Source organism: Phacochoerus africanus, chromosome 3, assembly GCF_016906955.1.
Source record: "Phacochoerus africanus isolate WHEZ1 chromosome 3, ROS_Pafr_v1, whole genome shotgun sequence".
NCBI lineage: Eukaryota > Metazoa > Chordata > Mammalia > Artiodactyla > Suidae > Phacochoerus > Phacochoerus africanus.
The window spans coordinates 180,928,362-180,950,514 of record NC_062546.1 but is presented as its reverse complement, the minus strand read 5'-3'; the positions used below and the strand labels follow the sequence as shown (position 1 = coordinate 180,950,514).

Sequence of the window (22,153 nt, the reverse complement as noted above, 5' to 3'; positions counted from 1 at the left end):
TCCTAGGAAATTATCCTTCCAAGTGCAAGAGACATACTTTCTCAGACAAAAATTGAAAGAATTTGTTGCCAGCAGGGACTTCTTTTGCAAGAAATATTTTTAAAAGTTTACTAGACAAAAGGAAAATAACATGTCAAATTCTGTATAAAGAAAAGAAGAGCCTTAAGGAAGGTATCATGAAAGTAAAATAAAACATTTATCTTTTATTCATGATTGATTGTTGTTTTTTTTTTTGTCTTTGTCTAGAGCCACACCCATGGCATATGGAGGTTCCCAGGCTAGGGGTCTAATCTGAGCTGTAGCCACCAGCCTACACCACAGCCACAAGCAACGTGGGATCTGAGCCGCATCTGCAACCTACACCACAGCTCACGGCAATGCCAGATCCTCAACCTGCTGAGCGAGGCCTGGGATCAAACCCGCAACCTCATGGTTCCTAGTCGGATTCGTTAACCACTGAGCCATGATAGGAACACCTTGATTGATTGAATTTTTTAACAATTTGTTTAAAATAATAATACCAACAATGTCTTTGATATATGGATAAACTTGCTGCACTCATGAGGCAATATAGTTTTATCTGGAAGTAAACTTGGACAAGTTGTAAAGTATACTGAAAACTCTAGAGCAGCCACTTAAAAAGTTTAAGAGAAAAACTGAATAATTGCTATGCTGAAAAATAAGAAATAACAGAATCATATAAAATGCTCAATTAAAACCACAAAAGACAGGAAAAGAGTGGAAGACAAAAATAAGAACAAAGAACAAGGGCAACAGATATAAAACAAATAGGGTAGATGTTAAGCAAAGCTGGGGTTGTGGGATGGAAATCCTATAAAATTGGATTGTGATGATCATTGTACAACTATAAATGTAATAAATTCATTGAGTAATAAAAAAGTAAATAAAAAGAAAAGGAATTTAAAGTGAGAAGAAAAGAAATAATAAAAATTAGAGCAAAAACCAAAAGAAATTAAAAACAGAAAATCCATTTAGAAAAATCAATAGAACCAAAAGCTGATTCTTTGAAAAGATCAATAATAGCCAGGAAAATTGAGAAAAAGGACACAAATTACTAACGTCAAAATGAAAGGGGACATCACTACAGATATCATGGACATTAAAAGAATAAAAAAATTCAGGAATATTATGAACAACTCTATGCCCGTCTAGATTAAATGGACCAATTTCTTGAAAGATGAAATCTATCCAAAGCCAGAGAAGAAGAAATAGACAATATAAATAAGTCTAGCTTTATTAAAGAAATTAAATCAATAATTAATAACATTCCAAAACAGAAAGCATCAGTCCCATATGGGTTCACCAGCAAATTCTACCAAACACTTAGGAAAGAAATTACACTGGTTGTCTAGAATTTCTTCCAGAAGATAGAAGCAGGTGGAATATTTCCTAACTCCTTCTATAAGATCATCATTACTCTAATACCAAGCCAGACAAAAACATTACAATAGAAAACTACAGACAATTGTCTTTCAAGAATATAGACACAATAATTTTCAAGAAAATATTAGCAAGTGAAATCTGAAAGTGTATAAAAATAATGTTACACTATGACCAATTGGGATTTATTCTAGACATGCAAAGCTGGTTCAACATCCAAAAATCAAATTTATATAATCCATCACACCAACAAGCTACAAAGAAAAAAAAAATCACACAATCATATCAGTAGAAAAAGAAAATGCCTTTGACAAAATCCAATCCCATTCATGAAGAAAACTTAGCAAACCAGAAATTGAGGGGACCATCCTCAACTTAATTAAAAAACATACAAAAAAAAATCAACAGCTAAAATCTTACTTAATGGTGAGAAACTATAAGCTTCCTCACCAAGATTAGGAGAAAGACAAGGCTATCTCCTCTAACTGTTCCTTTTCAACATCATACTGGAAGCCCTAACTAGTGTATCAAGACAAGAAAAGGAAATAGATGGTAGACAAATTGGAAAGGAAGAGATAAACTGTACTTGTTAACAGATGACATGACCATCTATGTAGAAAACCTGAGAGAATCAACAAAAACACTCCTGGAAGTAAGAAGCAATTATAGCAAGGTTGTAGGATACAAGGTAAGTATACAAAGGTCAATTGCTTTCTTAAACACCAATAAAATCTTAAGACTAAAAAAAGGAACAACTGATTAAAAATGGGCATTTCATCAAAGAAGATATACAGATGGTAAGTAGGAATATTAAAGATACTCAATATCATGTCCTTAGGGAATTGAAGATTGAAATGAGATACCTTGTGCCTATTATAATGGTGAAAATCCAAAACGCTGACAACACCAAATGCTGACAAGGATACGGAACAACATTAGTTGCTGAAGGGAATGCAAAATGGCAGAGCTACTTCAGAAGACCATTTGGAATTTTCTTACAAAACTGAACATACTCTCACCATATGAGCCAGTAATTGCATTCCTTGGTATTTATTCAAAGGAGATGAAAACTTAAATACACACAAAAACTTGCACATGAATATTTGAAGAAGCTTTATTTATAACTGCCAAAACTTGGCAGCAATTAAGATGTACTTTAGCCAGTGAATGGATAAACAGTGGCATATTCAGACAATGGAATACTATTTAGCACTAAAAACTGAGGTATTCAAGTCATGAAAGGACATGTAAGAACCTTAAAGGCATATTACTATGTAAAAGAAGCCAATCTGAAAAGGCTACTTGCTGTTGATTCCAACTATATAACATTCTCATAAACACAAAACTATGGAGATGGTTATGGATGGGTTGTTGCCAGGGGTTGGAGGGGGAGGAATGAAGAAGCGGAGCAGAGAGGAATTTTAGGGCAATAAAACTATTCTGTATGATACTATAATGGTCGATATGTAATTATACATCTGTCAAAAAACACAGAATCAAGATCAAGAGTGAACCCTAATGGGAAAAATGGATTTTGGGGGAAATGATGTATCAATACAGTTTTACTGAAAGTAAAAATATGTACAATTTTGATGTGAGATGCTCATACTGGGGGAGGCTGTGTATGGAAAGTATATTAAAACTGTAATTTCCTCTCAATTTTGCTGTGAATCTAAAATTACTCTAAAAAATAAAGTATTTTAAAAAATTTGATGAGCCTGAGAGTAGAAAATATGCTTCTAATGGAAAAAAACAAAACAAAAAACCCACCTTGTGTTAGTGAATGGAATACTTTTTAAGGATATTCTGTTGAAGCACAGTTAAATTTAATCAAGGAAATGTGCAAGGGAATTTGTGGTGAAAGCTTTGGGGATTAAGTTCTATAAATGTATGTAAAAACTAGTGGTGATACTGAAGCCTTAACACAAATGTTTTGTAAAGTTTTAAGGATCAAAATTTTACTTTTTGGGAAGAACGTCTATGGAGAATACTGTTGGAAGACTTGTATTTAGGTAAGGCTTAACTGTGTGTATACTTTTTCTTTTGGAACTCATTTGCTCACAAACGCTGAGGTAGTCTGAATTCTTGCTCCCTCACCAAGAAATGGGGTGGAGGCTCTGGCAAAGAAGGATGTGTGAGGCTGTTCACCAGTAAAAGTAAGAGGCTGAAGGAGTCCTCACCATGGTAGGGTTGCTGAAAGCCAGGCCTGTGTGAGAGGAGTGAGGCAGTCTGTGCAGACTACCCACTGTGTTGCGAAGCAACCCAGGTTTAGGTCTGCCTACTGAGGCTGTGCTTCTGGGTGTGGTCGGGTCCCTCTGTTTGTGCGTCTTCTCTGGCGTCTGCGTGGCCCGCTGGGGCGCCAGGGAGGGTAGGGAGGAGACACTCTGCTCCGATGTTGGGTAGAGGTTCTGCGAATGGGGCCCAGGTGTGTCTCCCAGTCACTCAAGTTTGCTTCACCAGTATATTCCACCTGGCGCGCTGAAGAATCACTGGAGACTTGCCTGCGGTGTGAAGACGGATGCGAGGGCACATAAGCGCCTTGGCGGTAGTGCTGGGATGGAGGTCGAACCTGAGGAAAGGTCACAGAAGGTTGCCATCGAGCGCGGAGGTACGAGGGCGTGGGTGGGTGCCTGGACTCTTCCCCCGGGTCACCTCTGCTGTTCTGAGATCGCCTCTGGCCCACGTGACCTGGACATCCCCTGGTGGGGCCATCCCTGATCCACCTGCCTACTGGGTAGTGGCAGGGGAGGTCCACGCCCCAGGCGTCAGCCACATGAGCCAGCAGCAGCTGGGTGAGGTGGCGGTGCGCGCGCCCGTCCCAGTGCACGCCGTCTCGCTGCCGGTGCTGCCCCGCGTGCCGGAAGTGAAAATGAAGGTCCAGCACATCGAAGCCGTGCCTGCTAGCCTCAGCTGAGCTGTAGAAGTTTGCCTCCATCACGTCTCCCCGCAGGCGCGCGCATCCGGACTGGTTCTCAGGAGGGAGGAAGCCCCCCGAGACGACCTCAGCCACTGGCATGGCGGTGTTCCACACCAGAAGGCAGGTCTCCGGCAGCACCTGGTTCAGGCGCCGGAACAGGCTCTCCAAGTCCTCCTGGTAGCTCTTGGGGAAGTTCTGGCCGTACCTGGAGAGGTCCCAGAGGCAGGAGTTCATGACCACCAAATCCGGGACGTGCTCGCCCCGCAGCAGGTGTTCCAGGACTTCCTCCACATACGGGGAGTACGCACGCGTGAGGAAGTAGAAGCGCACCAGGTGGTGGCCAGAGCGGAACTGGCGCACCTCACGGTAGTGGGTGCCATTGTGCATACGTTCCCACCTACCACCCTCCAGCAGCACATCCTGTTCGAAGCTCAGCTCGCCCTTGGCCTTCAGCTGACTGGAAGAGAGCAGGCAGTCCTTCTGCAGCAGGAGCACTAGGTCCTTGTACACGGCCCTCTGCACGGAGTCCCCCATGATGACCACGAACTTGTTGTGCAGCAGCTGCCGGACCTCGCAAGACCGCAGGTGGGCCATGGTGGCAGTGGGCAGGCCGGATGCCTCGCTCCTGCCTTTCCTGGGGAAGGTGGGAGGAGAACGCAGGGGAAAGGCAGAAGCGCACTGGAGAAATGGGGTGTGCGCGTGCAGTCCTTTTTTTCTGGGCGCGGTGCTCCTGGGCAGCGAGGAGAGGCGAGGCAGCGAGTTGGCGTCCTGAAGTTCTCCTGTGCCAAAGCGGACTTTGACCCAGGGGTGACCTCTGACCCGAGGGTTCTCCTGTGCGGGGCTCAGGCTCCACCTAGCGGAGGGGAGGCACAGAACCCCCGGGGGAACTGGCGCTGTTGCACTGCAGAGAGCCTTCTCTCTCAAAGGATCCTTGCTTTCTTTCTGGTAACTGTCAGGCTGAGACGCTATTACTCTGCAATTCTGGGCTCATCCAGCCTGATGCTCAGTTTTTGTTTTACCTGTGTCTCAGAATAGAGCGTGCTGTTCCCTCTGGGATGCCACTCCTGGCTCTTGCTTATGTACGCATTCCCACCTCTACCAGAGAATTTTCTCATGGTTGGCTTGGTTCTCCTTTTTAACTGCCACCTCCTGAACTAGAGGCATTTGGAGAATGTCTCTGCTGGGGAAGAGATGCCATTCCCACCGGGTAAACCCCGCTGGGGACTGACCTACAGCCAGGATTTCCAAGCAGTGATTGGCACAGTACCCCAGTCCAGTGCACCAACAGTAGAGGATTCAACTCTATTTCTTTTAATTAAACTACTTATTATTACCTCATTGTGGATTCTCACACATTTTTAAGAAATAATACAGATAGATTTTCATGTATCTTTTTCCTACTTCCCCCCATGGATAAACACTATACCGCCTTCCTCCTGTGCCATTCCCCTAAGGCCTGGTAGTTGCTAACCCATCCCTCATTTCTAGAATTTTGTATAAATAGATTGTACAGATTATAACTTTGAGGGATTGACTTTTTCCCTCTACATTATTCTCTGGTATTCATCCAATGTATTCACTTTATAACCCTAATCACTGTTTTTCTTCACTAGAAAGTGGGTTTTCCAGTGGTACAAATGTATCAATACTCTGTTTCCTTTATATTTGCTGAGTACTATTCTATGGTATGGATGTGCCACAGTCATAGTCACTTTAACCATTCATCAGAAGGATATTGTTTACAGTTTTGGGCTATTACAAATCATGATTTCTGTATAGGTTTTTGTGAGAACCTAGATTTTCATTTCTCTGGAATAAGTCCTGAAATGTGATTACTGGGTTGTGCACTGGTTACAAATTCAGTGCTTTAAGAAATGCCCAGACTGCTTTTCAGAGTGGCTATACCATTTTACATACCCAGGAGCAATGCATGAGTGGCCAGTTACTTCTTTAGGATGTAAATATGTGCATCTTGGGATGATCTTTCTGGTTGTATGAACCCTGGTCTCTTTTGTGCCTGGGTATGAATATAAGCTTTAGCTGTAGAATGCAGGCCTCCTTCGTCTTTAAGCATGGATATAAGTTTGTAGCCAGTGTAACCTGAGCCTTTTCACCCTTGATTAGGTATATGAGCTTCCTGCTGAATAAATGCTCTCCCTGTCTATCCTTGGTTGATGCTTCAAACTTCCAAGACCTATTTTTAACCTATTTTTTTTTAAACAGATTACTAAACAATCTCCTCTTAAAATATCCCTATGATAGTCATATTTATCAGCCACGAAGGCCTTCATGTCAAATAGCTTATTTGGGAGCCGGTGAAATTATTTTCAGTTATGACACAAATATAAATTCATAAAATCATAAAAAAAATCACAAAATAGCATGCATAATATTATCAAGAATTGTGTTTATCTCTACAGATTTTCTAAAGGAAAATTCATATCTTTTTTACATACTTTCTATATACTTATATGTATGTATATATAAATGACAAAGAGTTGATGTAAATCATCTATTTTGGCCATTTTTCCACATAATTTTACAAAGTTATTAGTGGGGTCTTCAAAGTCTTTTACTGTCACTACAAACAAAAGATGGTTTATAGGGGTTTAGCAATTTACCTGAAGCCAACCATAAAATCAATAGTTTTTTCTCATTGCTGAGAAAGCAAATAGAAATTATTCCATAGTACGTATAAGAAATTTTATATTATTTTATAAAAACAAAGTGGTCATTTGTATATTGCATTTTAAATAATAGCTAAATAATGGAACTAAAGTCAATGTAGAGTAACTTACATAATCACTTCTGTTAATATTGCTATTACTTATGGACATGCAACCCTTTCTTTACCTTTTTAGCGTAAAATGGAGAAAAAGTTTTAGAACAAGTTACAGTGATATCTTAAAAACATGTGGCACTAAAGAAGTATTATATTATTAGACTATCACTGTAGTTTTTATATGCCCAAATACTAATTACAGGAAATTAAAAATTTTAATTTAATACAATTAGAGGAAAGAGATCAGTTTCTTTTTTTGGGAGAGGGGGTAAAGATAAAGAGCTTGTCTTTGTCTTTGGAGCACAACTGAAATAACTACTGTCATTTAGCCAGGTAAGTTTTTTAAGAAGAGTTTTCATCTACTTGATTATTCACATTGACTTTTTAAAAAATCAGTTAATTGACAGGTTTGCATTTCCTTTTGTGTTGTATAAATACAGCCTTGAAAGACATTGCTTTGTGTTGTATTCCCTACAGTAAGTTTGGAAATTATTCAGTGTAGGGCCAGTAAATGTTAAGCAGATAGAAAAAGATGTGAACATTTACTTTCTTTAACTCATTTTCTAGTATGACCATTTTTTTCAAGTGTTATTCTTGCAATACCTAAAATTCTTTATCAGTAATATAAAAATGAGAAACACGTTCAATTTAAAGCATTATACCATCGTATAGCTTACTTTGTAATATTTTCCTTTTTAGTATTCTTTTTTAAAATTTTTATTTTTTATTTTTTGCTTTTTAGGGCCACACCTGGGGTATATGGAAGTTCCCAAGCTAGGGGTCAAGTTGGAGCAGCAACTGCCAGCCTGCATCACAGCCACAGCCACGCAGGATCTGAGCCATGTCTGCAGCCTACATCACAGCTCATGGAAACATGGGATCCTTAACCCACAGATTGAGGCCAGGGATCAAACCCATATCCTCATGGATACTAGTCAGGTTCATTACCACTGAGCCACAGCAGAAACTCCCTTTTTTAGTTTTCTTTAAAATTACAAATATATAGATGACTTTAAAAAACTTTTGAATATAGAAGTAAAATAAATATTCAAAGTCTTTTCTTTACTCCTACATATTCTCAGAAAGTGGTTATGTATTGACTCAGACTTATTATACCTGTACAAACAATATATTTTAATATGTATATACCTATACATTTTGTTACATAAAATTTGTCATTCTCTCTATTATTTCTGTAATTTACTTTTTCATGTGACATTGTATAATAAACATCTACTTTGGATCAGGTTTTCAAGATAATGGATCTTAAAGAAAAAGATGATGTGCTAATTTATCAGTGTATTCTCAGAGGGGTAAGAATGAGTCAGGGAAGAAAGGAGAACAAACTTAATGAGATGCATTCCTGGAGTGGCCACTGTGGGTGTCAATTGCAACTGACAGTGTGATCTCCTGGGATCATCTTTCCAAAGATTATATGAACTTCTCCATTTTAGGAGAGTTTTCCTTAGGATGATGGGAGAAAAATGTGTCTGTCAGCTTGTATCTTCCATATGTCAGAAGTTCATTCACTGCATAGGAAATTTATTCTGCTACAATTCCAGATTGCCAGCACCACATGGATCCCCTAGCCATTCATAATTCAGCATCAACAAAAAAATCCCTGAGACAAAAGGTAGGAAGTATGGCGAGGCCTGAGAAAAAGTCGATTGCCACCATAACAGCTGGAAAACAAACCGTTGAAGGCCTGTACACAGATTCTATCGCAAGGATCTGGTACATAGTGATGTCTAACACAGGCCTTTCCATCCTTTCTGTACGTTACACATGGTTCATTCTTTTAAATGGCTGAATATATTTCATTGGGCAGATGTTCCTGTAATTTATTTAAATAATCTCCTAAAAATAATAGTTTTAATGATGATGAGGGGAAAAAAAGGAAATGAGTCAGGAAAGGAGGGAAAAGAGCAAAACACTGTATTCAAGTCTTAGGTCAGGACCACATTAACGAATTCGGATCCCAAACTCCAATCTCCACCTCCTGCCCCCATCTAACTCTGAAAATTCACTTCCTGCTGATACAAATTAGCCATTTCCTGAAATACCTTTAGCATGGGAGGTGGGATTGTACGGTCATGCTCAAATTGTGTTAAGATCTGATGTAGTTATTGGCCTAGAAGCAGTGAGAAACCATGCAAGCAGGCTATCAGGTCTTGCAAATTTCCAGTTTCAGTGTAGTCCCAGGCAAGCATATCCCAGGCAAGCAGAGGCTGTTCTGTTCTGATCAACAGAAGCTGCTGCCACCAGCCAGGAGACCTCAGAAGACTTTAGGAATTCCTAGGCTCATCCACTTAAATGTCCTCAGGCAAGATCTGAGGGTCTCAATCTTTTCTATCAGGGCACTGACAGTGACATGAGAGAACTCCTGAGGCTATGCATTTGGTTTCCTTTGCAGCTCTAACATTGTTATAATCAGATTCCTGTCTTGATTTTCATGAGTAGGTCCTGAGGCTTCAAGAGATAAGAATCTTCATTAAAGCTGCCATAGATGTCCTCTGAGTTTCTAGAATGCCTTAAATTAGTAATTATTGGAGTTTCCCCTGTGGTACAGTGGGTAAAAATCTGACTGCAGCATCTTAGATCTCTATGGAGGTGTAGGTTTTTTCTCTGCCCTGTGCAATGGGTTAAAGGATCTGGCACTACTTCAGTCATGGTGTAGGTCACAGCTGCAGCCTGGATTCAGCTTCTGGCATGGGAACGTCCATATGCTATTGGGTGCGGCCATTAAAAAAATTAGTAATTATCTTCCTTGAGCCTGTCATTTTATCTTTACAAATTAACTAGCCCTAGCTAAACCTCACTCCACCATCTTTTATTTCTTACTTTCTCCATACTGAATAAATACTATAGATATTTTATCCCCATCCTCTCCCCCTACCTCAAGCCAGTTAACATAAAGGAAAGTGTAACTGTGATGCCATTATGCGCCATGGGTTATTGCCACTCTGCTTAGCACCAGCAATTGTGTCCCTCCTGCTGTTGGATGATGGGCATCCAACTTCAGAAACCTATCCTTAAGGTCTTTGTTATACAATAATTATTGGTATTAATTGTTTGGGCGATCGTATTCACTTCCTTGAATTGCTGTAATAACCACAAGCTGGAAGCCTTGAAAAAACAGAAATTTATTGTCTCCCTGTTCTAGAGCTTAGAAGTCCAAATTAAAGTGTTGGCAGGGACTCCTTCAAAAACCACTAGGAGCGGATGCTTCCTTGCCTTTTCTGGCTTTTGGTAGCCCGGTGAGTTCCTTGGCTTGTACAGTGTAACTTTAAATTCTACCTTAGTCTTCACATGGTGTTCTCTCTGGGTATCTCTGTCTCTTCTGTTCTTATAAGGACAACAGTTCCGTTGGATTAGGGGCTAACCCCACTTTAGTATGACTTCTCCTAACTACTTACATGGGCAGTGACCCCATTTCTTGTAAGTCATATTCTGTGATTGGGAGTTAGGACTTGAGTTTATCTTTTTGGGACACACCATTCAACCAAGAACATGCCTTATAAAAGGAGCCTGAGACAAAGATTAAGTGTTGATGTTTATTTAGGAAGTGCAATTCTATGACTGTGAGAGTGAAGGAAATGGAAAGTGGGGCAGGAAAGAACAAGAAACAGTTCATGGTGAAATACGATCATTCTAGCCATACTTTGCAACACGCCATGGCAAAACACAGTAGTTGTGACACAGGTGTGTTTACTTGCCCATGTTTGACATTTTCAGTTAGGGAGTAAAGAGAAAGTCAGATTCAGACAAGTCCATCCCAATGAATGTTTTTGTTAACTCTGAGCGTGGAAAACCTTTGAGTATCCCTTGACTAATCAGAACCCTTCTCCCTTCTACTTAGGGAATTTGGGACCGAAGAGTCCCTGCTGTGATTTTTTTCCAATGATCCATTTCAGTCTGCTGTTTCTCGTCTAGTATTTTCTTAAACTGTCATCAGAATTTCTTTTTTTATATTCCAGTACTGATAATTAAAAATTTTTTTTCTCTAACTTCAGTGGTGCCAAGAGTAAGAGGGAAGTAAATTGTACTTGTTCTGCCATCTTGAACTGAGCTTCCTCTATTTAATTTTTTGATTGTGGAAATAAGTATATAATCTTGTGCAATTAATTTCACCTTGCTAAGACTGTTTCTGTTATGATGGTATTGGTGACAGGAGAAGTAAATGATCTCTAAGGTAATTTCACTTCATTACATTGTATGACTCTATGCATCTCTGATTAGAAAGTTTAAATAAGAACTTGTTAGCACATAATATTAACAGAAAATTATTTCTTATTCTAGTGATCTTTTCAACTCATCCTCCAAATACCTCTTCCTTCCTGTGCTTCTGCTAGTATATGTGATTTAAAAAAGTTTAAAAAGAAATAAAAGAGAAAAATTAATGGTCATAAGCTATTTTGTGTGCATGTATGTTAATTTGGGTCTGTAATCCAACTGTTTTGTCTTCCTCTTAGCTCTGAAGCTGGGGGTATAACACTGCTTTATTGTCTTATTTTCATTTGTCCAGTAGATTTGGTAGATGTTGGCAATCAAAATATCCTGGAATAAAAATTTCTAATTAAATATCAAGAATTTTAAATTACTCACTAAATAAAAAGAATGGCATAGATGAAGGGGAGATAAAACTTTCCTGAGATGGGCAAGAGACATCGATAAATAAATGTTTGTGCCCCCTCCTCAAAGAAATATCAGTCTACAATTAGAAAGACAAGCCTGAGCCAGTATTACAAAGCACTGGTTGGCGGGGAAAGAGAATTGTACTGGATATTCACTGTATTTCGATACCTTCATCATGGTCCTAAATGAAATTATAAATATTGGGCACATCTTGCTTTTAAATTATACTGTGACAGATTTACTACTAAATTCTCCTGAGCTTAAAAAATTAAAGTTATTCTTGGTTAGAAGTTAAAGAGTAAACCAGATGGAGGGTGGTTGACATAAGGAATAAAAATGATAAGAGCCTTAAGAAGAGACCAGGATTGAAGATATAGATTTAGTATGATAAAGAGATGGGATTATTATCCAGAGAAGCCTTTTCTGACCATCGATAAGATATGGATAACGTATCTTCTCTCTTCCTTCATCACCTGAGCTTATTACTCTGCTTTATTTTTTTTTTTCACGTTTACCACTACTGCCTGACATTTTATTAATGATTTGTTTATTATCTACTTGTCCCATCATCATTTAAGTTCCATGAGAAACATCTTGTTTCTGTTTGTTGTTGTAGCCTCAAGTCTTAAGATTATGTTGGCAGTGTGGCTGGTTCTCAGTAAGTACCTATTGAATGAAAGAAAGAATAAACTGGAAGCTCAGTCTTGAAAAAGAGCTTTAAAAACTACCCATGGAATGCCGGAATTGCCTAAATGACACGCCTGTTAGAGAATCATCTAGACTACATTCCTGTTATTTGTGTTTAGTTATGGGGAACCTTCTGCTTTCCATGGCCGTCCATTTCATTCTCAGAATATTAGACCATTGAAAACAACTCTCTGATTTTTTTAAATGAATACTGTTTTATTTCTTGATCTAGTAAAGGACAATGATAATTATTCCTCCATATGACAGTCTAGTATATTTGGATAACATTTGTATACCATTACTCTCCTGAGTGGTCTTTAATTACAGGCTACAAATCTCTTCAATTATTACTACTAAGGAATAATTTCTATTCTGTGTTAGTGTATGGCTTTCTTCAAATAGGCATAATGACAGGTAAGAAAGAGCATTCAGGAGTATATAATTGTGGCCTAGCAAGAATTCCCCCCCCCCTTTTTTTTTTTTTTGCCTTTTTAGTGCTGTACCCACTGTATATAGAGGTTCCCAGGCTAGGAATCGAATCAGAACTGTTGCTGCTGGTCTACAGCACAGCCACAGCAACTCATCAGGATCTGAGCTGCATCCACCATCTACACCTTAGCTCATGGCAACACTGGATTTTTAACTCACTGAGCAAGGCCAGGAATTGAACCTGCAGCCTCATGGATGCTAGTCAGATTTGCTTCTGCTGAGCCATAACAGGAACTCCAAGAATTACTTTATATGATATCAAAGGGAATCCCGCTGGGAAAATGCCTACCTTTCCTTCCAAAAGGCAGTGAGCTTTTGGTTCCAGGGTCTTTTGTCCTGGTAGATTCTTAACCCTGGAAACTCAGGTGGAGGAACAAACAGGCAAGAGTTGCCTCATCCACCCATTTATCTTTGGTTTTATCTATGTCCTCTGCTCTTCTTTTGTTTGCTGATTGAGCAGTAATCTCAACAGTGTCACATTCATATTGTCATTTGCATCAGTTATTAAAGCAAGATCAGCTTTGGTGGTTGGTCCTAGTTCATAACTCTCTTCTCCTATCCTAGTTAGTCTTCTCAGAGTACATCGCAAGTCATATATGACATTCAAATAAACCCAGTTTTCCAGATGTGGTTTGATCAACACAGTACCAGGCTTGGATTATCACTTCCTTTGTTCACTTAATGCTGCCTATTCTGCCTAAAACTTAATCTGCTTTTCTGGAGGACCTAGTACACTCATGACTCATACTGACTTTACCATCCAGAAAACAGCCTGAGTCATTTTCATATAACATAAGTATTATCTACCTTTTTCTAAACCTGTGCCACTGGCTTTTGAACTTGCAGCAAATCCCAAGATTTGCTGCTATTAGATTTAGTTGATTGTTCCAGCTGGCCAAGTTCTTTTTATCCCATCGCTGTAGCCAGCCTGCCAAGATCTTTTTTTGATTCTAACTCTTTTATCCTGATTAGTCACTGTCCCACTCAGTAATCTATAAACCATGCTTTGATAATCATCTCTTCTGTATCTTCAAGTCAGTAGTAAAATGCTGAACTGGATAGTATGGAGGAAAGGAACTATGGTGCACATTACAGTCCTCTTCCAATTTACATTTATCTAGTTTTTTGGTAGACTTTGGGTATAGTTGTTTAACCTGTTATTGATCCACATAATTATCTTTGCCACATTATTATCTTAGGCCATTTTTCTCCATTTTTCCAAGAGGGGCTCCTGAGAAATTGTGGAAAACACCTTCCTAAAGCCCTTATAAACTAGGGTCACCAGGTTGACAGATTTGACAGCATAGTGACTTCATGTAAGTGTGTAAAATATTCTTCCTGTATCTACCAATTTACTCTCCACTGCTTGTGCTTCTGGAAACTGCATCTACTTGTTCTATGTTAACTGGATCCCATTGTCTGTGATTATAGAAGGGCAGGAGAAGAATGGGATTGTGTATGAATTTCACCAGATTCCTCTCTCACAACCACAGGTAATCAGTGACTTAGTATAAGTGCTTAACTCTTCTTATGTCTCTCCAGTGGACTCTCCTTCAGCTAAAGCTACAGCTACATCTCTGCCCAGGTTCTTATATTTCTTTTTCTCCTAGCCCCTTGCAACTTCAGGGTCAGGGAGGGCTACAGTGGGCTAGCAACCTATGTGGTCATATAAGACTTCACGCTTAGTAATACTTTGCTATCCCTGTCTTGAAATTCTTAATGGATTTTGAATAAAGAGCCATGCATTTCATTTTGCCCTTGGCCCTGTAAATTATGTAGCTTAGTCCTGTGTTGGGTGGTACCAGTTCTCCACAGTTGCTTCATTATCCCTCTAAGTTTCCTTTAAACCCTACCCCATGCTCTTATGAAGAGTCCCTGCTATAAACTCAGCTCAATTACCCTCTGATTATGTGTGCCATTTGTGGTCTGCCGGGACCCTGACATACAGAAAGAAGTGAGAGGAGTCTGATTTGTTTTTGTGAGCCATATTGGCTCTTAGTGGTCATTACTTCTTTAGGCTTCCAAACTTATTCATCTTAAAAGGTTTTTTCTAAAATTTTAGCTGAAATTGATGTAACTTTTACCTGTCACTAATTTGTCAAATTTCCGTTCAGCCCATTTTTCAGAATTGGTTGGTATTTGCTTATTTCCAGTTTTATTCCCCTTTATTGTTCTTGACAGTTCCTCAAAGGTCACTGGCAATGTTTGGTTTAATGATCTAATTTTCAAGTTCCTTAGAGACCTTTAGAGATAATTTGAGATCAGAAGCCTACCTATCTTTCCCCAGCTAGATCTCCAATTAATTCCCTCTTATCAAAATGTTTTGTCTTTTTTTCGGTCCAAAGAAAGGTTTGCTTTCTCTTTTGTCATTAGTCAATATATTACTGGCTTCAAACAGAGAACATTCTCTTCCCTACCATCTATGTACTCTGATCAAGGCTTAATAAGACGTTTGTGTGTGTGTGTGTGTGTGTGTGTGTGTGTGAGTTTTACAGTTTATTTGGTGCTTAGACTTCCTGAAACTATGCACCCTCTAATATTAATCATGAATCCTTGCTATTTTTCTTTCATCTTATCCTTTGAACATGTAGTGAGACCAAAGATATTAACATACAACTTCAGAGACTTTGGTCACCCACTCCACTCCCCTGAAGCTCTAAGAAGGAAGAATTCTTTATTGTTCTTGCATCTTTAGGGATGGGTTGGTTGTATAAATTTTGATTTGCTTCCTAAAAACAGAGAAAGACCAGCTTGATTTTCAACAGAAAAAGGCCTAGAAAAAGAAGTAGTCAGTTTGAGTTTGGACTAAAACAAGTGGAAGGGTTTTAGGGAAGAGTGTAAGAAAAGAATCCAGAAAGGTGGTAGGTGTTAGGGAAGTAACTTCCATGAGGCTAGATGAGCAGTAAAGAGGAGGTGTATATAATTTTCATGTAGTGTCTTTAATAAGATTCCAAAATACAGGAATTATTTTTCAGTGCTTTCTTGGAGGTTGCTGTGCGCATACATCACCATTTTAAGTCAACCATGAGAAGGGCCTGTGATGTTTGGGTTTTATATGTGTCCCTTTAAAATCCAAGCTAAGCAACCACATTGATTTTTGTAGAATATCTGGGCTTTTTCTTCCTCTGTAGCTTAATTTGCAATTGCACATTTAGAATTACATTTATGTGAACTCCTGGAATCATCTCAGTATCTCCTGGAATCAACTTCCTGGCATAAAAATCAAACCTGCTTTTTTTTTTTTTTTTAAGTTGATATTTAATTAATTAAAATAGTTTTTGAGTTGATATTTTAAACATTTGCTTTATTCCTTCTACAGTTTCTCCAAAATTCCATGCTTAGTTTTTTGTGTCAAATAATAGAAATGCTCATGTCATTTTTAGTCATTTCCAGTCAGATGGCTTATTCCTTTCACTATCAAATGAAGGATTATCATCTTGTAGGGGCATTTCCTGATCCCAGACTAAGTAGATGACCTGTTAGCCTGTTCTGTGGACTGATAGGAAATAACCAAGTTTTGTTTGGCCATTCAGATTATGCGTGCATGAAGATAAAATGCTATTTTAACTGTTCTTATTTTTAGTAAGTGGTATTTCTTGTCTCAGAAGAGTAGCATCTAATAAGAGCATTATCACTCTGTTAACAATTCAGTCCTAACACTATAGGGTAAATTGAAGACATAAAAATGATCCATGACTCATTTTATAGCTAAGCAACATATCTCCACTGGAAAGATTTCCCTCCTTTTGTGTCATCTACTTCATTTTCCTCCTCAAACCATTGGTGCTGAGAATCTTTGTTTTAGTCACTGACGCATTCTGATTGTGCTTAACTCTTGAACCGGATTCCGGCCTAATGTGCCTTTGTGCCACTTTTACCTAAGATGTTAGTTCCTGTGTACAGGGAAATGCCAGACTGGGATTACAGTTACTTCTCTATTTGGGTTTTAATTTTTAACATTTTATGAATATCCTAAAGTCTTGGTCACTATTTCTGCAAGTATATTCAATGGGATGCCAATCCTGGTGGATTTATTTTCAGAACAGTAAAATAAAAATTTTTTGGTATACATTTTCCTTGAAAATTACATGCCCACTCATATATTAAAGAATCTGAAAAGTACCACTGTGAAAAAATTTGCTTAGCTTTGTTTGACCTAGGAATTCTTAAACTTATGTTGAAAACCATTTACACCTACGCACTTATTGTCTTCACTCTAGTATTAACATGACTACATATCTATCTTCATTACATGCTTGTACTCTTCAGGAAAATTGCCCAGGATGTTAGAGTTACAAATAACTTAATTATTCATTTTAGGAACTTCTGGAATAATTTATCTAATTATTCCATTTATCCTCATTAGAGTAAATACCCTTTTTCAATATAATATGGCATCAAGGAAGGCTAACCCTTTAAGATTCTCCTGAGAGCCATATCCATGCTGTGTTCGCCAATGCTATTATATTATGAACCTTCTGCGATCGTAATCAATCCTCAACTTCAACCAAACCCCCAAATCTCATAAATATCTTCACTTTGTCCCCCTCACTTCAAGATGCTACTAAGACTGTCAAAGTGATCATCTTCCTTAACCAGTGTAAGCAATGAACTCAGCTTTGCTGTGTCAACAGAATATTTTGGTGGACAAGCATTTAAGTATCTGATCACAAAGTACTCTTTACATGTAAAATTATTTACTCTAGAGGAATCATTATTCCGAGGAATCATTATTCCAAGAAATACATGTGAGAGCACATAGACTTATAGGATAGGGTAGGAAAATTCAGTGTCCAAGAAGGCTTGGATCCATGCTGTCAAAAATCACCTTTTCTTCAAATTACATATTTCTTCAGGACATTTTCCTTGTCAATGTGTTTATATATATATATATATATATATTTTTCATATATATATATAAACTGTTTGGATAATTTAATACCAGGATACAATTTTCTTTTCAATTTGCACTAAAATGAAATTCAGTTTTTCTTCCTTCTGTGTACTCCCTTATATAGAGTGGGTCTCAAAAGCTATGTCCAGAATATACTTGGAAAAGAATGAGTGAGATAAAGATCTCTGAAAGGTACTTCAATTGCAACTTTAAAATATCCATTAACAAAAGTGAAATAATAAGGCTCATATTAGTGAGACCACTCTTGGTCCCATAGCTGGCTGGGACTTCCAGGAAAGCTATAGTGGCTCTAGGCATCTTAGTTAATTTACCAGTAATCTGTTCTGTGGGCTCTCCATAGAGAAACAAATGTAGGAGAATGTAGGTAATGTAGGCCATTCCCTCTTTCCTATACCCCCAGTTCCCCAGCAATCACCTGTTATTTTTCACCTAATCATGTCCTCTACTCTCTGCCACACCCTCCCCCACCTCCTCATAAGATGAGATGGGCGGAAAAACGAGTTTGATTATTGTTGCATGATTTTACTATCTTGTGATCAAAATTTTAAGAATTAAAACAAAAATTATACAACTGTACCTACCTGAACCTCGGTTTTCTCTTTTGAACAATGAAGATTTTTACAACTGCTTAGTATTTCCAAGGTTGTTGTGGTGATCCAGATATAAAAGCACTAAGAATATAAAGCATAAATCACTCTTGATATGTAAAGGTGGTGATAGGTATAGATACTACTTCATATTGAGGCAGAAGTTACAGGAAAATAGTTTGCTACCCTGGCCACTCTTAAGTATTTTCACTATAATATGGCTTTCAGCAGAATCTTAGTTTAAGATAACTACTGTCATCTGTGTCTACTAGCTCAGCTTTCATTTTGAATTTAATTCATTCAGACTAGAAAACTACAGCAGTGATCAAAGGCATAATTATAACATATTTATAGCCTATTATTATTGTAACATTCTGAAGTAAAGGGCAAAAATTCCACCCAGTGAACTTGTTCTTCCTGTTACTGACATAGATTGAGACATTTAAATGCTAAGACATGGATCCCTGAGGCAGAACATAAAATATTTATAATGAAGGGAGTATGGACCAATAAATTTCAGTTATGAATGTTTTTAGCTAGAAGAAATAATAAATAATCTTCCACAGGCAATATTTCAGTTTGCATTTATTGTACCTCATCACATCAGATTTTCAGGAAACAATAATGATTGCATAGTAGGATACTAAATTACGATCATGTTTAATGAACGATTAAACTGTTAAGCTTTGATTAAGATATAAGAGCCTCCCTAATTTGACTGTGAGATGTGGTTTGCTTGTAAAGGTATAGTTTGTGATAGTACCAATAAAGAGATTGTAATTTATAACATTTCTATTAAGAAAAAGGTACAGATACAGGTAAATTTTGAAAAAGGAATATTAAACTCCTAGGCTTGGGGAAGGAGGAAAGGAATAACATTGAAATAATAGGAATATGGATTGTGTACTTAGGATGTCTTATCTCTAGTCTGGTTAAACAGCTTTAAAATTGGTAGGGGAGTTCCAGTCATGGCTCAGTGGTTAATGAATCCCACTAGGAACCATGAGGTTGTGGGTTCGATCCCTAGCCTTGCTCAGTGGGTTGAAGATCCGGCATTGCCGTGAGCTGTGGTGTAGGTTGCAGACGTGGCTCGGATCCCATGTTGCTGTGGCTCTGGTGTAGGCTGGTGGCTACAGCTCCGATTGGACCCCTAGCCTGGGAACCTCCATATGCTGTGGGAGCGGCCCAAAAAAATGGCAAAAAGACAAAAATAATAACAATAATAGTAATAATAACAAATTGGTAGGGAACATGGCTTAAGGTCTATCTAATTATGCATAGACCTCTCTAGTAGATGTTACAGTACCTGGGACATGATGCAGGATTGGGCATCAGAAGGTTTAAATCAAAGTTCTGACTTTGCAGTTTACTAGCTGGGTGACCCTGGGAAAATCATTTATCTTCTCTGACTCACCTGTTTCTTCATTCATGAAGTAATAGTAATATCTATCTAGCAATGTTTTTATGAAGATGAAATGAGGGTAACTTATATGTCTTAGTCTGGATTCTCCAAGAAGCAGAGCCTGAGTGCAGATTGTTTGTTAGCATTTGTGATCTCGGAACTGGAAGTAGCAAGGATGGGGAGACCAGGCAAAGAAGGAAAGAGAGTCAACACCAAGCTGAGTTGCTATAAGTGCACATACTATCTGAGAGCCTTCACATGGAATATGAATCAGGACCATCTGTCTAGGTGAAGAATGAAAGAAAAATTTATCGGTTTCCTTCCCCATTAAAGGCTGAATTGTGTTCCCCCCAAATTCATATGTTGAAGCCCTAACTCTCAGCACCTCCAAGGTGGCTATATTTAAAGATCGCTTATCTAAAGAGATGACTAAGTTAGGATGATGGTGGGCTCCAATTCAGTATGACTTGTGTCCTTATGAAAAGAGGAGATGTGGACAGAGAGGCCAGGAGTGAGCATGCATAGAGGAAAGACCTTGTGAGGACATAGCAAGAAGGTAACTATCTGCAAGCCAAGCAAAGAGGTTTCAAAAGAAACCAAATCTGCCGGCACCTTGATCTCAGACTTATAGCTTACAGAATAGTGAGGAAATACATTTTTGTTATTTAAGCCACCCAGTCTATGGCATTTTGTTTTGGTAACCCCAGGAAGCTAGTGCAGGGTGGTAATCCCCCACATGCTAGGTTGTATATGTGTGAGTGGAAAGTAGGTTTCCTCCCTGTCCCCAACTTGAGGTTTCAACAGAAAAGCCCCAAGTGGGAAGCTAAAGATGGGGTCCTAGGGTAGAGTGCTGTCTAGCTGCACCTGTGAAGCCCTCAATCTAAGTAGTCTCTTTGGTGTCTGGAACCAGATGGGTGAGACAGGCAGAGAACTCAGGGAGGTGCTCAGGTGATATTAATACAATAGGCAAAAGCACATTAATGACACAGGGTTGTTTTGATAATAATAAAGGATCAAACTACTTATTGTTGGAGTTTCCTGGTGGCCTAGTGGTTAAGGATCCTGCACAGTCATTACCATCTCTCAGGTTTGATATCTGGCCCCAGAACTTCTGCATGCTGTGGGTGCAGACAAAAAAAAAAAAAAAAAAGATACAGAAAAACTCCTACTTCTTGCTACATCATGGGTTTATGTAGGATTCATTAGGAATGCATATAATTTATTATCATAATTACGTTAATAAATTTTGTTTTAAATCATGTTTATGAAGAACTCTTCTAAGGCCAAAGGGAAATAGCTCCATGTTTCCTTCAAGAGCAAGCAAAATTTAGTCTTTAGAAAAGAGTAACAAGCTATTACTTGAACAGACAAAGCCTTAAATAAAATCTGACATTGCTTTCCTTGCTTTTATATGTATGCATGTGTCCAATGAAATCCATTGCCAAAATTTAGCCTTCAAATCCCATGTACCATGGTCTATTGCAAAGAATCCCAAATTGGACATAGTAGAGAGATGAGTGATTTTCTTGGTCACATGAGGCGTGCATATGGTTATAAGCTTGGTTACATGAGACCACGAAAGCTTTCTGTTATATTTGTGGAGATGTCGGGAAATATCTCCGTATTTCAGGGGTAGTTAAGGGGTTTGTGGATTGGTGAAGTGAGAAGGAGTGAGAGGAAATGTGGTTTCTGTGGGTGCAGAAATGGAGTCAGGAGTCCTGAGTGCTCTGACACTTACGTGTGTAGGGCAGGGGTTGGGGGTCGGGCTGGCTTGGAACATGCTCATGCAGAAACCAGCGATTGAAAACAAATCAGTTTTGAATTTTCCATGCCAACAAATCTGACACCTGACATGTTTCATGTCTGCTCTCTAGTCTAAGAAGAAAAGAGATTGAAATCCATCCTCAAAGATAGCACTGAGCAAGAAGTCAAACTGATTTTCCTCACAAATGCTATCATATTCATATCACATATTTTCTAAAAAATATTGTCAAAATGTTTCTTGCTGAGGAGCCTGATAAATGTTGGTAAGATGAAATGTGAATGCTAAAATTGTAGGCTTCACATAAATCATCATTTAATAACTACCTTATTTACCTAATAACTACCTTATTTACCTAATAGTTGAGAAGTAGAAAACAAGAGGAGACAGATGCACTTGCTCACCCACTGTTTAGCTTTGTGTTCTTCCTTGGCTGAATGCCATTTCCAGGTGTTTGGTATTGAGCCAAATACTAAAATTAGACATTTGGTACAACCCTTGTTGAAACACAGGAGTAATATAGGAAAGCTTGTTCAATTCTTGGCCCTTGACATTGCTATTAGAGCCTCTCTTTCC

At 38.6% G+C, this 22,153-nt stretch overlaps 1 protein-coding gene across 1 annotated transcript; it reads right to left on the bottom strand.

Moving 5' to 3' along the window:
- Nucleotides 1-3,679: 3,679 nt before the first annotated feature.
- On the bottom strand, nucleotides 3,680-4,994 carry LOC125121984 (PC-esterase domain-containing protein 1B-like). Its single transcript, XM_047770252.1, has one exon. The coding sequence runs from the start codon at nucleotides 4,910-4,912 to the stop codon at nucleotides 3,680-3,682; it is 1,233 nt and encodes a 410-aa protein (XP_047626208.1). The 5' UTR covers nucleotides 4,913-4,994.
- Nucleotides 4,995-22,153: the final 17,159 nt, after the last annotated feature.